Below are 17659 nucleotides of genomic sequence, written 5' to 3' on the forward strand. Positions count from 1 at the left end.
TAGACCATTCAGCCCCTCGAGCCTGCTCCACCTGAACATTGTACAATCATTCAGTGTGATCATGGCTGATCTTCTACCTCAACTCCATATCCTTGATCCCCTGAGAGATCAAAAATTTTGTCAAGGATTCACAACCCTCTGAGTGAAGAAATTTCTCATCTCAGTCCGCAATGATCAACCGCCTATCCTGAGGCTGTGCCCCCCTGTTTTAGATTCCCCAGGCAGGGGAAAACAACCTCCTGTCTACCCTGTTGAGCCCCTTCAGAATCTTGTATGTTTCAATTAAATCACCTCTCATTCCTCTGAATGCCAGAGTATAGGCCCATTTTACTGTCTCTCATCAACAGGCAACCCTCTCATCCCAGGATCCAATCTAGTGAACTATCGCTGTACTGCCTCCAAGGCGAGTATATCCTTTCTTAGATATGGAGACCAAAACTGCACACAGTAGTCCAGGTGTAATCTCACCTAAGCTTGATACAATTGTAGCAAGACTTCCTTATTCTTGTACTCCAATTCCCTTACAATAAAGGGCAACATATCATTTGCCTTCCTAATTGCTTGCCATATCTGCATGCTAACTTTCTGTAATAAAAGCAAAATACTGCAGATGCTGGAAATCTGAACCAAAACAAAAAGAGCTAGAACTACTCAGCAGATCTGGCAGCATCTGTGGAGAGAGAAGCAAAGATAATGTTTCAGGTCTGTGACCTTTCATCAGAACTTTCTAACTTTGTGTTCCTTGTGCAAGTATACTCAAGTCTTTCTGAACCGCAACGGTTAAAAGTTTCACGCCTTTAAAAAAAAAAATTCTGCTTTTCTATTCTTACTACCAAAGTGAATAACCTAATACTTCCCCACGCTGTACTCCATCTGCCATCTTGTTGCCCACTCACTTAACCCTGTCCATATCTCTCTGTCCTCCTCACAGCTTACATTCCCACCTAAATTGTGTCATCAGCAAACATAGTTATTCTTGGTCACTTCATCTAAGTCATTACTTTAGATTGTAAATAGCTGAGGATCCAGCACTCATTCTTGCAGCACTTTACAAGTTACAGCCTGCCAACTTGGAAAAAAATTTTTTTTTTAAATTCATTGATGGGATGTGGGCGTTGCTGGCCAGGCCAGCATTTATTGCCCATCCCTAATTGCCCTTGAGAAGGTGGTGGTGAGCTGCCTTCTTGAACCGCTGCAGTCCATGTGAGGTCGGTACACCCACAGTGCTGTTAGGAAGGGAGTTCCAGGATTTTGACCCAGCGACAGTGAAGGATTGGCGATATACTTCCAAGTCAGGATGGTGTGTGACTTGGAGGAGAACTTGCAGGTGGTGGTGTTCCCATACATTTGCTGCCCTTGTCCTTTGAGTTGGTAGAGATCGTGGGTTTGGATGGTGCTGTCTAAGGAACCTTTGTGCATTGCTGCAGTGCATTTTGTAGATGGTACACACTGCCAATGTGCGTCAGTGGTAGAGAGAGTGAATGTTTGTGGATGGGGTGCCAATCAAGCGGGCTGCTTTGTCCTGGATGGTGTCGAGCTTCTTGAGTGTTGTTGGAGCTGCACCCATCCAGGGAAGTGGAGAGTATTCCATTACATTCCTGACTTGTGAACAGACTTTGGGGAATCAGGAGGTGAGTTACTCGCGTCAGGATTCCTAGCCTCTGACCTGCTCTTGTAGCCACAGTATTTATATGGCTACTCCAGTTCAGTTTCTGGTCAATGGTAACCCCTAGGATGTTGATAGTGGGGGGGATTTAGCGATGGTAATGCCGTTGAATGTCATGAGATGGTTATATTCTTCTTTGAGATGGTCATTGCCCGCCACTTGTGTGGCGTGATTGTTACTTGCCACTTATCAGCCCAAGCCTGGGTATTGTCCAGGTCTTGCTGCATTTCTACATGGACTGCTTCAGTATCTGAGGAGTCACGTGTGGTGCTGAACATTGTGCAATCATCAGCGAATATCCCCTTTCTGACCTTATGATTGAAGGAAGGTCATTGATGAAGCAGCTGAAGATGGTTGGGCCTAGGACACTACCCTGAGGAACTCCTGCAGTGATGTCCTGGAGCTCAGATGATTGACCTCCAACACCTTTTGTGCTGCGTTATATCCTACAGTAATTCTTTCTGCATTATATTTTATTTTCAGTTTTGTCTTACTCTTCTCTTTCTGTAGGCTTCTTCCACTTTTCTCATTATGATGCTATCTCCACTTGGCTCTGACTTTTTTTTTCTCTCCCTTTTCCCCTTTGTTAGTCTCTCCTTGTGTCTGCTTTCTCTTCAGCATGCATCACTTTCTCTTCATATAGGTCTCATATATGTTCCTTTTATTGGTGTACTCAGTTTTTCTTGCCTTTGTTGACAAAGTCCATGGTCCACAACAAGATGATAGGTAATATGTATTTGATTGGAACTGGGTACAGGAATCAGATGGGCGAAGCTCCAGGAGCTGATGGAATATACATGGGTGAGAGAGAAAGTAGACTGGGAGGGAATCAGAAGAAGCATTACAAATAAGGAGACAGAAGGGTGGAACTTGGTAGTTGGAGGGTGGTGGCACCTGGAAGAGAGTTGGGGGTCTTGAATTATGGATTCTGACAATTTGCCCATAGTGTTATTGCATTTTGTCTTTCTCTGTCTCTCGCTGTCCATAAACAAAGGTGTCATTTCAGCTATTCTCCAATCCCGCATTTGTGTATTTAAGGAGAATTGGAAAAACATGTGGGCATAGCCTCTCCTCTCTGACTTTTAACAGCCTATGTTGCATGCCATCAAGGCCTGATAACTTATCCACATTGAATTATCAGAATAAATCCCCTTTCATAAAGCTAGCTCCATCAATTGTTTTTTCTCCTCTTATGCACCAATATTTTCACTGCCATTATCATATGTTTTATTTAAAAAATGCAACATGTTTATTTACTATCACTTCATGCCTTCACGCTCCACAATTCGACTCCAGCCTTCATTCCTGAGGAGTCCTACTCCTTATTTTATCTTTGTGCTTTATAAAATCCTTTAGTATTTCCTTTTTATATTTATCTGCCAGCCTTCTTTTTACATTGCCTACAGCCCTTATTTTTCTTTTCAACACCCCCCCACTACAGTTCCTGCATTTCTTATGATTTACATTTGTATTGTCAACCTAATTTTAATCTTAAGCTTCTCTTCAAGTTTCCAGTTTAGTTTTATACACTCTTATTTATGGAACTTTGACTTTTCACTATTAAGTATATTCATTTTGTACTTTGTATTTGAGGATTTTCCACTTATGATACTTTGAGCTGGTTACCTACTTTTCCCCAGTTCATTTGAGCCAGATCCCCTTTTATCAAAAGGAACTTTGCCATTTTACAGTCCAGTGCCTTTTTCTAGTCCAGCATCCTTCTCTTTGATTATTCGTAATCTTTTTCTATTCTTGCATTGAGCCCAAGTATATTGTGGCTGCTATTTCTAAATCATTCTTCTACTCTCATCAGTTATGTGCTCCATTTTATATCCCAACATCAAATCAGACAATGCTTCTTGTTGGGATAGAAACATACTAGTTTGTAAAATAGTCCTGGATGTATTCTTAAAAAGCATTCCCAATTTGACTGCATGTATTACCTTTTATTACCTTTGGGCGGCGCAGTGGTTAGCACCGCAGCCTCACAGCTCCAGCGACCCGGGTTCAGTTCTGGGTACTGCCTGTGCGGAGTTTGCAAGTTCTCCCTGTGTCTGCATTATGATAGTCTCTCCTTGTGTCTGCTTTCTCTTCAACATGCATCACTTTCTCTTTATATAGGTCTCATATATGTTCCTTCTATTGGTGTACTCAGTTTTTCTTGCCGGGTGCTCCGGTTTCCTCCCACCTCCAAAGACTTGCAGGTTGATAGGTAAATTGGCCATTAAAAATTGTCCCTAGTGTCAGTAGGTGGTAGGAGAATGGCGGGGATGTGGTAGAGAATATGGGATTAATGTAGGATTAGTATAAATGGGTGGTTGTTGGTCGGCACAGACTCGGTGGGCCGAAGGGCCTGTTTCAGTGCTGTATCTCTAAATAAATAAATAAAACCACAATCATCTTCCTTTGCATTAGGCATGACTCCAACCAGCGAAGAGTTTCCCCCTTATTCCCATTGACCTGAGTTTTGCTTGGGCTCCTTGATGCCATATTCGGTCAAATGTTGCCTTGATGTCAAGGGCAGTCACTCTCACCTCACCTCTGGAGTTCAGCTCTTTTGTCCATGTTTGAACCAAGGCTGTAATGAGGTCAGGAGCTGAGTGGCCCTGGCGGAACCCAAACTGAGCGTCACTGAGCAGGTTATTGTGAAGCAAGTGTCGCTTGATATCGCTGTCGATGACACCTTCCATCACTTTACTGATGACTGAGAGCAGGCTGATGGGGCTGTAATTGGCTGGGTTGGTCTTGTCTTGCTTTTTATGTCCAGGACATACCTGGACAATTTTCCACATTGCCAGATCGATGCCAGTGTTGTAGTTTTACTGGAACAACTTAGCTAGGGGCGCGTCAAGTTCTGGAGCACAGGTCTTCAGTACAATTGCCGGAATATTGTCAAAGCCCATAGCCTTTGCAGTATCCAATGCCTTCAGTCATTCCTTAATATCATGCGGAGTGAATCGAATTGGCTGAAGTCTGGCATCTGTGATGCTGGGGACTTCAGGAGGAGGCTGACATGCATCATCCACTCAGCACTTCTGACTGAAGATTGTTGCAAATGCTTCTGCCTTATCTTTCACACTGATCTGCTGCGCTCCTGCATTATTGAGGATGGGGATATTTGTGGAGCCACCTCCTCCAGTTAGTTGTTTAATTGTCCACCACCATTCACGGTTGGATGTGGCAGGACTTTAGATCTGATCCGTTGGTTATGGGTTCGCTTAGCTCTATTGCATGCTGCTTACACAGTTTGGCACGCAAGTAATCCTGTGTTGTAGCTTCACTAGGTTGATACCTCATTTTGAGGTATGCCTGGTGCTGTTCCTGTCATGCCCTTCTGCACTCTTCATTGAATCAGGGCTGATCTCCTGGCTTGATGGTAACGGTAGAGTGGGGAATATGCCAGGCCATGAGGTTACAGATTGTGGTTGAGTACAATTCTGCTGCTGGTGATGGCCCACAGCGCCTCATGGATGCCCAGTTTTGCATTGCTGGATCTGTTTGAAATCTATCCCATTTAGCACGGTGGTAGTGCTACACAGCATGATGGTTGGTGTCCTCAATGTAAAGGCGGGACTTCATCTCCACAAGGATTGTGCGGTGGTCATTTCTACCAATACTGTCATGGACAGATGCATCTGTGACAGGTAGATTGGTGAGGAAGAGGTTAAGTATGTTTTTCCCTCTTGTTGGTTCCCTCATCACCTGCCGTATACCCAGTCTAGCAGCTACGTCCTTTAGGGCTCGGTCAGTAGTGGTGCTACCGAGCCACTCTTGGTGATGGACATTGAGATTCCCCCACCCAGAGTACATTTTGTGCCCTTGCCACCCTCAGTGCTTCCTCCAAGTGGCGATCAACATGGAGGAGTACTGATTCATTAGCTGAGGGACGGTGGTAGGTGGTAATGAGCAGGAGGTTTCCTTGACCATATTTGACCTGATGCCATGAGATTTTATGGGCTCCAGAGTCGATGTTGAAGACTCCCAGGGCAACTCCCTCCCAACAGTATACCACTATGCTGCTACCTCTGCTGCGTCTGTCCTGCTGTTGGGACAGGACATCATCTGGGACGGTGATGGCAGTGTCTGGGACATTGTCTGTAAGGTATGATTCCATGACTATGACTATGTCAGGCTGTTGCTTTACTGGTCTGTGGGACAGCTCTCCCAACTTTGGCACAAGCCCCCAGATGTTAGTAAGAAGGACTTTGCAGGGTCAACAGGGCTGCGTTTGCTGTGGTTGTTTCCAGTGCGTAGGTTGATGCCAGGTGGTCTTGCTGGGCCGTTTCAGAGGACATTTAAGAGTCAACCACATTGCTGTGGGTCTGGAGTCACATGTAAGCCAGACGAGGTAAGGACAGCAGATTTCCTTCCCTGAAGGACATTAGTGAACCAGATGGGTTTTTACAATAATCGACAATGGTTTCATGGACATCATTAGACTAGCTTTTTTTAAATTCCATATTTTATTCATTGAATGCAAATTCCACCTTCTGCTGTAGTGGGATTCGAACCCATGTCCCTGGAGAAATACCCTGGGTCTCTGGATTACTAGTCCAGTGACAATACCACTACGCCTCCCCATTTATCCATAATCTCTGCTTCCTGACCATTAACCAATCCTCCATTCATGCTAATAAATGCCCTCAACTCCATGGGACCTTATCTTGCATATTAACTTTTTGTGCAGCCCCTTATTGAATGCCTTTTGGAAACCCAAGTATTCTACACCTACTGGTTCCCCATCATCTACGCTACTAGTTACCTCCTCAAAAACCTCTAATAAATTTGTCAAACAGGATTTCCATTTTGTAAAACCATGTTGACTTTGATCATACTATGATTTTTAAGTGCATTGTTAAGACGTCCTTAATAACAGATTCCAGCATTTTCACAAAAACTGATGTCAGGCTAATTGCTCTGTAGTTCCCTGTTTTTCCTCTGCCTTATTTTTTGAATAGTGGAGTTGCATTTGCTAACTTCCAATCCGCTGGCATCATTCTAGAACCTAGGGAATTTAGGAAAACCATACCAGTGCATTCACTATTTCTGCAGCTACCTCTTTTAGAAATCTTGGATGTAAGCCATCAAGTCCGAGGGATTTGGTGGCTTTTAGTCCCTTAATTTTCTCCAATACTTTTTCTCTACTGCTATTAATTATCTTAATTTCCTTACTCTCATTAGCACCTTGATTACTTTCTATCTCTGGTATGTAATTTGTGTCCTCTTCTGTGAAGACAGCCACAAAATATTTGTTCAATGTTTCTGCCATTTCTTCATTCCCCATAATTTCTCCTGTCTCTGCCTCTAAGTGACCAACGTTTACTTTAGTTGCTCTCCTTTTTATATACTTGTAAAAGCTCTTACAAACTGTTTATATATTTCTGGCTTGTTAACTCATTCTATTTTTTTTCCCTTTTTATCACCTTTTGGTCACCTTTCGCTGGTTTCTAAATCATTCCCAATCCTCAGGCTTACTGCTGTTTTTTGCAACATTATAAGCCGCCTCTTTCAAATTCATACTATCCTGAACTTCCCTCGTAAGCCAACGATGGATCTTTCCAAGTTTTTGTTTTTTAATGGAATGTATTTTTGGTGAACGTTCTGAATTGTTTCTTTTAAATGTTTCCAACTGATTATTTACCACCATACCTTTTAGTCTATTAACCCAATCAACCTTCGCTAGCTCTTCTTCATACCTATGTAATTAGCTTTGTTTAAGTTTTAAGATTCTTGTTTTGGACTGGAGAATGTCACTTTCACAGTTAATATGGAATTCAGTTGTTATATGATCACTTTTTCCCAGAGGATCTTTTACTATGAGATTACTAACTAAACCTGCCTCATTGCACAATACTAGATCTAAGATAATATGCATTTAATGCATCTCAATGTTGAGGCAAACGGTGAGATGCTGTTTTCACGGTGGAGTGCTGCAACTTGGACAGCAGCTTATGGATTTTTGATTTTGAGTGCACATCTACCTTTCACCTGAAATTGTTGTACCATTCACGCATAAATAATGGAGAGCAACATTATCCTTCGTTATTTTGACAGTAAATTATGGCCCAATGTTAACTTTATTTCTGACTCTAAACAATAGAGATTAAAAATGGGCTGGATCTGGGAATAAGAATAAGATTCTGGAAATGCACAACAGGTCCATCAATTTTTGGTACAAAAGATAGGTTAACATTGTCATGAAAGGTCTGCACTTGATATATTCCCTTTGCAGCTACTAATACACCTGTCCTTAAATGCCCATTAAAATTGAATATACTGCAGATCAGTGCAAACAAAGGATGAAATAACAGATATGCTAACTGATGTGCAAACTATCTTATTATGAACGATGGGTGAAAATAGAGATGGTTTCTCCTCATGTCTTTTTTTCTAAATCCAATGGCGATTACATTGAATTCAATTATCTCTTTGTAGTGTATGAGACCTCTGTAGACAGTTAGACATCTGGGCAAACAGAGAAGAGGAATGGTGCCACAGTGCATATTCAGCATTTATTCCACTGCACTATGAATCATTTGCTTTGGTCCAATAGTGTATGGGATCTGCACATACAAGATTTTAATAATTCTTGATCTGTTCTGAGTTTTGATTTTTTTTTATAGAGAGTGCTTTCATCTTTCTTTAATTTGACGTTTAGTCAGTTTGATCAATATTAAATAAATTAAAAACAATACTGTAATGTAATTTGTTTAAGGCGCAGATAGAATTACAGAACCATAAAAAGATAGGTGATACTAACTTAGAAACTACTTTCTAAAATATTTGATTTTACAGATTATGATGTATCAGTGGCTTATTTTCCAGGGCCAATTACAGATGACTACTCAATAAACTTGTAGTTGTATTATAATTGTTAATCCTTTGAGTATCAGTGTCCTTGTACATCAACTGCATGGAACTCAATACTACAGAAAGTGGAGGGGTGAAATCAAAAAGGAAATTAAGAAAGCAAAGAGAGGGCATGAAAAAATATTGGCAAACAAAATCAAGGTGAACCCAAAGATGTTTTATCAATGCATTAAGAGTAAGAGAATAACTAAGGAGAGAGTAGGGACTATAAAAGACCAGAAAGGTAATCAATGTGTCGGCGCGGAAGATGTTGGTATAGTTCTTAATGAATACTTTGCGTCTGTCTTCAGGGGGAACGATGCAGATATTGTAGTTAAGGAGGAGGAGTGTGAAGTATTGGATGTAATAAACATAGGGAGAGAGGAAGTATTAATGGAATTAGCATCCTTGAAAGTTGATAAATCAAGCTGCATGAAATGTACCCTAGGCTGTTAAAAGAAGCAAGAGAGGAAATAGCAGAAGGTCCAACCATCACTTTCCAGTCCTCACTGGATGCAGGTGCCGGAGGATTGGAGAACTGCTAACTTTGTACCTCTGTTTAAAAAGGGAGTGAGGAATAGACCGAATAATTTCAGGCCAGTCAATCTAACCTCAGTAGTGGGCAAATTATTGGAATTTATTCTGAGAGACAGGATAAACTGTCACTTAGAAAGGCACAGGTCAATCAAGGATAGTCAGCATGGATTTGTTAAGGGAAGATCTTGTTAGACCAACTTGATCGAATTTTTTGAAGAAGTAACAAGGAAGGTAGTGTAGTAATGTGGGTAATGTAGTTGATGTGGTCTACATGGATTTTAGCAAGGCTTTTGACAAGGTCCCACATGGCAGACTAGTTAAAAAATAAATCCCATGGGATCCAGGGAAATGCAGCAAGGTGGATACAAAATTAGCTCAGTGGCAGGAAACAAAGGGTAATTGTTGAAGGTGTTTTAGCGACTGGAGGGCTGTTTCCAGTGGCGTTCCACAGGGCTCAGTACTGGGTCCCCTGCTTTTTGTAGTATATATTAACAATTTGGACACAGTGGGCGGCACAGTGGCGCAGTGGTTAGCACCGCAGCCTCACAGCTCCAGGGACCCGGGTTCGATTCCGGGTACAGCCTGTGTGGAGTTTGCAAGTTCTCCCTGTGTCTGCGTGGGTTTTCTCCGGGTGCTCCGGTTTCCTCCCACAAGCCAAAATACTTGCAGGTTGATAGGTAAATTGGCCATTATAAATTGTCACTAGTATAGGTAGGTGGTAGGGAAATATAGGAATAGGTGGGGATGTTTGGTAGGAATAGGTGGGGATGTTTGGTAGGAATATGGGATTAGTATAGGATTAGTATAAATGGGTGGTTGATGTTCGGCACAGACTCGGTGGGCCGAAGGGCCTGTTTCAGTGCTGTATCTCTAATCTAATCTAATCTAATAAATGTAGGGGGCATGATCAAGAAGTTTGCAGATGATACAAAGATTGGCCGTGTGGCAGATAGCGAGGAGGATAGCTGTAGGCTGCAGGAAGATATTGATGGTCTGGTCAGCTGGGCAGAAAAGTCACAAATGGAATTCAACCTGGAGAAGTGTGAGGTGATGCATTTGAAGAGGTCGAACAAGGCAAAGGAATACATGATTAATGGGAAAACACTGAGAAGTGTAGAAGAAGTGAGGGACCTTGGAGTGAATGTCCACAGATCCCTGAAGGCAGCAGGGCAAGTCGATAAGGTGGTTAAGAAGGCATATGGAATCCTTTCCTTTATTAGCTGAGGTATAGAATATAAGAGCAGGGAGATTATGCTTTAATTGTATCACTCATTGGTTATGCCAATGTGCAGTTCTGGTCACCTCATTACAGAAAGGAAGTAATTGCACTAGAGAGGGCACAGAGGAGATTTACAAGGATGTTGCCGGGACTGGAAAAATGCACTATGACGGAAGATTGGATAGGCTGGGGTTGTTCTCTTTGGAACTGAGGGGAGATCTGATTGAAATGTACAAAATTTTGAGGGGCCTGGATAGAGTGGAGGTGAAGGGTCTATTCACCTCATCAGAGAGGTAATTGACAAGGAGGCATAGATTTAAAGTGATTGGTAGAAAAATCAGAGGGGAGATGAGGAAAAAACCTTTTTTACCCAGAGGGTGGTGGGGGGTTCTGGAACTCACTGCCTGAAAGGGTAGTTGAGGCAGCAACCCTCACCTCATTCAAAAGGAGTCTGGATATGCACCTCAAGTGCCGTAATCTGCAGGGCTACGGACCAAATGCTGGAAGATGGGATTAGAATAGGTAGATCGTTTTTCGGCCGGCACAAACATGATGGGCCGAGTGGCCTCTTTCTGTGCCTTAAACTTTCTATGATTCTAAGTATCTTGGATGTCAATATCTCCCATGACACCCACCACAGATAGAAAAAAAAAAGCCAATTGAACATGAAGTAAAACTGCTCATCAAGATTACTATATGAAAAACTCATATGCCCATTTGGAGTGATTTGCTGAACAGCAGTATTATCTTGGGGGTTCAGATGACAGTTATAAACTTCTCATCTTTACTCTTGCAATTGATGATGTAATCTCATCGAGGGATTCAAATGACCTCTGTGTATTCTTTATTATCTGTTTATTGTCAACTTTCTGCATTCCTGGATTTTAAGAAAAACCTAACAGTGGGAATAATTTAAAAAGTAATATTTCCATGTTAGGACTTCAGAGATATCAGTAAACAACTTATTTTAATAGGCTACAAAATTTTTATTCCAATATGGAATTACACAGTTATTTAAAAAATAATATGCCTAGGATAGCAGTTTGATGTGCTAAATATTTGTATTGATGCATCTATCAATAAGCTCGTTACTTGTGTGTTATCTGATCAGGCACAGTTGTGGAAATGAATATCATATCACACTACTTCCATGGACATATACTTCTATTTAATTCCTGTCTGCTAGTTACATTTGTATCTGTCTTTTCATCTACAATAAACAATCATTTTTACAATTTTTTCCCCTTTTCAGAATACACCGATCTCCTTCTGGAAAATTGCTTAATCATTTGCTGGAATCTGAAGTTACTTCCCCAACCAAAGGTTCTTCTGAGCACCCATTAAAAGAATTTCATCCTAACACAGAGGCCACAGCTATCAAGTTACTCCTAGGGAGGTAAATGCAGAGTACGCTTTTCATTTTAATTTGTTTTGTATTTGAACTTTACATTGGTTTCCATCATCCTCAAGCATGTAATATTTCTGTGGTATTTCATCTATGTCAGAAGTTCTCAAACTGGGGGGGGGAGGGCGGACATTACAAAGTTATTGGGGGTTGGGGGGACATAAGGAGATGGGTTCTCAAGTCCATATTGTCTTTTGGGTAAAAGCAAAATACTGCGGATGCTGGAAATCTGAAACAAAAACAAGAAATGCTGGAGTCACTCAGCAGGTCTGGCAGCATCTGTGGAAAGAGAAGCAGAGTTAACGTTTCGGGTCAGTGACCCTTCTTCGGAAGCATTTCTTGTTTTTGTTGTCTTTTGGGTGCCCCACTTGTCGGGGGTAATGGGGTGAGGGTGAATTTGGGGGTGTTTTATCACAGCGATCAGCCAGAACCACTAGGACAGCATGGAAATTGGTAAATAAATGATCAACATGGCGAAGGTGCATTACGGGGCCGGCTTGATATGTGTAGTGCTGAGAGAGGGGCTTAGCTGTTGAAGTCCTGCTCACTGGCCCCATTCAGTCTGTCAGGTAGCACTGGTTAATACTGAGTCCAAACGGAGATGAAATTCGGGCATCAATTTGGTGATTGCTCAGAATTAGCAGGTTTAACTAGTGCTGTAGGGGAGGGCTTAAACTAATTCACCAAAATGTAGTATTAACAAGTGGAAACAAGATGCACAGAGGACTGGGAGAGACAGTTACAGATGGAAATAATAAAGAGTTAAGTGGGATCATAGAAAATACCAAGAGGGCTAAGTCTGGTTTGGAGCGCATTTGTGTAAATGCACAAAGTGTGGTTAATAAGGTTGGTGAGCTGCAGGCACAAATAATCACGTGGGAATATGATGCGGTGGTAATAATTGAGACCTACCTCAAAAGACGGGGGGGCGAGGGGGGTTCCAAGGTATTCAGGAAAGATATGGAAGGAAAAAGAAAAGGAGTGGGAGCAGTTTTGATTGAGTAAAATATCGTAGTGCTAGAAAGAGAAAATGTCCTTGATGGGCCTAAGACCATCTTTGTGGTTGGAATTGAGAAGCAATAAAGTGTTGTCAGCACAAAGAAAGGAGCTGATAGGTGAGTGTTTATTTAAGTCTTACGTTTATTTCTTTTAATTTAGTTAATCTAATAAATAGAGATATGGCAGGGCATCTCAGTCCCATGGGATGTGCATCCTGTTCCATGTGGGAACTCCAGGACACTTCTTGTGTTCCGAACAACTACATGTTCAGGAGGTATCGTCAGCTGGAGGAGCTTGAGCTCTGGGGTTCAAGGCTTTAGCAGCAGCTGGCGTCACAGCGGTGCATCTGTGATGCTGAGAGCTACATGGATAGCACGTTTCTGGCGTTGGTCCAGTTGGTTGTGGGATTGCTTTGTTCTGTCTGTTGCATGCTGCTTCTGCTGTTTGGCATGCAAGTAGTCCTGTATTGAAGCTTCACCAGGCTGACGCCTCATTTTTAGGTATGCCTGGTGCTGCTCCTGTCATGCCTTCCTGAATTCTTCATTGAACCAGGGTTGGTCTCCCAGCTTGATGCTAATGGTAGAGTGGGGAATCTGCTGGGCTATGAGGTTACAGATTGTGATTTCACTAATCTCTATTATCCTCGTATACTCTTCATCTATCACACCTGCATCCTTTAGCAGGGTTTTTAATCTCTGACAAGGGTGAGCAAATTGTCTGTGTAACTTAAAGGCAATTTGCTTTTTCTGATTCTTAACACCTAATTCCATTAATACTGTTCTAATACTGACCAGAATTATCAGGTTTTGTTCAGGGTATACAGTAATGCCCTGACTGGGTAAACTGCAAATTCACTGACTTTGCAAAAACAATTGCCTTATCATGCACCAGATCAAGTTTCATTTGTGCTTTTTTCATTGAAGGCTTACTTAACAGTAAAGGTATCTCACTGGAGACTACATCAGTACTGATAAAGTGGCTTACCCCAGCTATTTTACATGGAATTACTGCTCTCTTCAGTGACTTCAATGTGTTGTCATCACCAAACCTAAAGCTGGTAGTACTTTTATACTCCTTAACCTTGCATCGATCCTCACTACTAAGTAAATCCAAATAAGATTGTAACAAATCAGTTCCACATACTGTCGAAATGCAAGCATTATCCAATACAGCACAGTTGAACGAATCCACAACTAACACATTCATCACAGGTCTAAAACTCCTTGTGGCTAGTACAATTTGTTCAGATTCATCAGTATTTTCCTGTTCTGCCTCAGAATTCTCTGCATGGTGTTTTATTTCGAGGACTCTGCCCCTCTGCTTAGGGGAGTTCATTGCATAATGATACTTTGAGTCACATCTGAAGCACTGTTAACTGTTCCTTGGGAATTCCTGGGATTCATTTGCCTATGATTGCTGTTCCAATTCTGTCTTCCACTGCAATAGTCTGACCTGCTAAAGGTGCTTTCATCCTCATTCCTCCTGTCTTTAACTCTTCCATTGTACTTATGCCTGCTTCCAGTATCTGGACCATTTCGAAATCTAGTAGACATTGAGTCCTACATTCTTTGTCACCGCAGAATTCCCTGCTGGCTCTACCAGTTCTGCAGGAAATGACCGTTTTCCCCAGGAATTTCCCCAGCAAACATTTGATCCAACAGGGAGTCTTTGTCCAAGAATCGAACCCCAGTTAGAACCAAGAGCCTGTCCTTTTGTGACATCCTAGCACAATCTAGCAATTTAAATGCTAGCATTGAACCAGAGATCTCCAAATGGAATTTCTTCAATCTTCTATATAGTCTGTTAAAGTCCATGATATATTCCTCCAATGTTTTCTGAAATCTATCTAAGTCTGATCATGCTTCATGCACATTCAATGGGTCATCGTTCTTGTAAATTTCATCCAAGAATTCTAACACAAGGTCCAACCGACGAGCATCCAGTTTACAAAATACTTTACTTCTGATTTTACTTTTGGTAGGAAGTGACAACGCCAAGGCCATACCTTATTTCCTCTTTGTAGAGATGTAACCCATGTCCACGTATCCACATCATTCTTCCACTGGTCATATGGTTCAGATGCCGAGAACATCAGAGGTTAATCATACCCTGACAAATTTACACTTGCTTCCTGCCATATTTTCCTCAATAACCCATGAGATTTTGGTTTTCTATGTAAACAAAAATCTTAATTTCCAACCTTCAGCTTTAGGCAACCATCTTCTGCTACCATGTTAAACTCCAGAAAGCTTGATATGGAAGGATAATACTGGAGCCTATTTTTACTCAGTTTCACATTTATTGTACAGAATAAAAGGATTACAAACATGTAGTTCTTCACTCAAAACCGGCCACCAGTCTCAGTAAGTGTCTGCTTAAAAGTGCTCAAGTAAGACCACCAATTAACACCCTCCACCTGAATAATAATCAAACAATTGATCCACAACTAACAGATTAACATTCAGGAATTAGATTTTGAGATGGAACAAAGCCTTGCATAATTTTCAACAATGTTCTTGCAATCAAAAACACATTCAAGTTATTTGTGAGTGAAATTGCAATTTTATGCTGTGTTGCATGCTGTTGTGCTGCTGTGATCTGATACTCAATTCAATACATTGAGACCACCCAGATTCAATTCACATGTGCACTGAAGGGCAGCTGTAGCACCTTTCCTGGTTTGAATGGCTTAGAACTAGGAGGATGATTTACTTACTTTAAAAAGTAGAGTTTTTATTACAAATGCACTTGACATAATGGGTTTATTAATCCTTGGGAAGCACCAACAAACATGACTTTTAAAGAAAATTGGTGGTATAAATTATGAGATAGTTGTGTGGATATGTAGATGTGCCAGAAATGCACTATCCATCCTAAATTCCACACTCAACTCCCCCACAGTCTTCGCACCACACACTCCTTCTTTGAGACTGTGCTTAAAACTCTTTGGCCAAGCTTTTGACTCTGCATCCATTTTTTTTCCTCTTACACTTCTGTGTAATACTTGTTGGAATGCTTTTCAACATTAAAGGTTCTACATAAAGGCTAGTTGATGTATATTGTTACTGTACTGATGCTACAATTATAACCTCTAAATTTTTTTGTCTACAGTACTGACTCTATCCCTTTCCATTACTGGGATGGTATAGGGTCCCCTCCAGAGTCTCTATCTGCAGGAAGTAGTGTTTTTGATGAAAGTGAACTGAATGACCCTCATTATGACCAGAGCCTGTTGGAACACCTCTTCTACAAGAATCCTGTGAGTCATATGTGTGTCGAGATCTCAGAAATTACTGTAGGCTAACTGGTGCTATCATACTACTATTTAACAGTGGCTAATAATAAGCCATGGATAATTTTGTTATGTACCATAAAGCTGAGTTTTGTACTCCAATGCAAAATGATCTGGGATACTTAAAAATGGCTTGTTCCCATCTTTATGCTGTTGTCTGCATACCACACTATTTCCTCTAAGAGGCCAGTTAAACAACAGCTCTCTGGTTTCTCCCAATCCCATCCTGGAACAGACTTTGAGAGAGCTCTAACATGCTGGAATGGAAGAGTTACTATGGACAAATAGTTATGATTGCTGGCAGAACGGAATGCTTACCGTTGAGGGCTTGTGACATCTGTGGCCATCTGGGTGATGATCTATCACTGAACTCTTAACTGGTTTCTCCAAAGTTAGTTGAGTTCAGTATTTAACATCTAGGTAAAAATAAACTGGGAAGAAAAACTGTAAAATTTGTAGGAATGAGACTTGTTTAAGTAGCTGCATAACTGAAATAGCATGGAGCAGCAAGTTATATTACAGTTGATTCTTATACCTGAAGTTTGCAAAACCATTTTTTTAAATCAGGAAGGCAAGCAGTAGTTAACTGAATCTAGGATCATAGTGTGGTTACAGTACAGAAGGAGGCCCTTCAGCCTGTCATGTCCATGCCGGCCCTCTGCAAGAGCAACTCAGCTAGTCCTAATCTCCCACGCATTTCCTTGTAGCCCTGAATTTTTTTTCTCTTTGAGTGCTTATCCAATTCCATTTTGAAAGCCCTAGTTGCATCTGCTTCCACCATACTCAGGTAGAGCATTCTATATCCTAACCACTCACTGCATAAAAAAAGTGTTTCCTCATGTTGCCTCTGGCACTTTTGCCATTCATCTTAAGTTGGTGTCTTCTGGTTCTCAATTCTTGCGTCAACGGAAACAGTTTCTCTCTATCTACTCTGTCTAGAGCCCTCATGATTTTGGTCACATATCAGATCTCCTCTCAACCTTCTCTTAAAGGAGAACAACCCTAGCTTCTCCAATATATCCACATAACTGAAGTCCCTCATCCCTGGAATAATTTTCATAAATCTTTTCTCCACCTTCTCTAAAGCCTTCATATCCTTCCTAAAATGCAATGGCCAGGAACTGGACACAGTACCCAAGTTGTGACAGTACCAGTGGTGTTAAACGTTCTTCATAACTTCCTTACTTTTGTACTCTACGGAGGGGGTGGCATAGTGGTATTGTCACTGGACTAGTAACCCAGAGACCCAGGGTATTGCTCGGGGGACATGGATTCGAATCCCACCAATTTGAATTCAATTAATAAATCTGGAATTAAAAGATAGCCTAATGATGGCCATGAAACTATTGTCGATTGTTGTAAAAACCCATCTGGTTCACTAATGTCCTTTAGGGAAGGAAATCTGCTGTCCTTACCTGGTCTGGCCTACATGTGATTCCAGATCCACAGCAATGTGGTTTACATTGCTGAAATGGCCTAGCAAGCTACTCAGTTGTATAAAAAGTCAATAAAAAGGAATGAAACCGGACAGACCACCTGGCACAAACCTAAGCAGCGGAAACGACAACAGAAAACCCAGTCCTGTCGACCCTGCAAAGTCCTCCTTACTAACATCTAGGGGCTTGTGCCATAGTTGGGAGAGCTGTCCCACGGACTAGTCAAGCAACAGCCTGACATAGTCATACTCACGGA

At 41.6% G+C, this 17659-nt stretch overlaps 1 protein-coding gene across 4 annotated transcripts in view; it reads left to right on the plus strand.

Annotated features, from left to right (window-relative positions):
* Positions 1–17659, plus strand: part of c2cd3 (C2 domain containing 3 centriole elongation regulator) — a 192875-nt gene that overhangs the window by 45920 nt on the left and 129296 nt on the right. For all 4 annotated transcript variants that reach the window (XM_068033364.1, XM_068033366.1, XM_068033365.1 and 1 more), the window contains exons 7-8: positions 11524–11667; positions 15787–15934. In XM_068033364.1, coding sequence (XP_067889465.1) covers positions 11524–11667; positions 15787–15934 — 292 coding nt within the window. The remainder of the gene's footprint in view (positions 1–11523; positions 11668–15786; positions 15935–17659) is intronic.

Source organism: Heterodontus francisci, chromosome 6 (genome assembly GCF_036365525.1).
Source record: "Heterodontus francisci isolate sHetFra1 chromosome 6, sHetFra1.hap1, whole genome shotgun sequence".
Classification (NCBI taxonomy): domain Eukaryota; kingdom Metazoa; phylum Chordata; class Chondrichthyes; order Heterodontiformes; family Heterodontidae; genus Heterodontus; species Heterodontus francisci.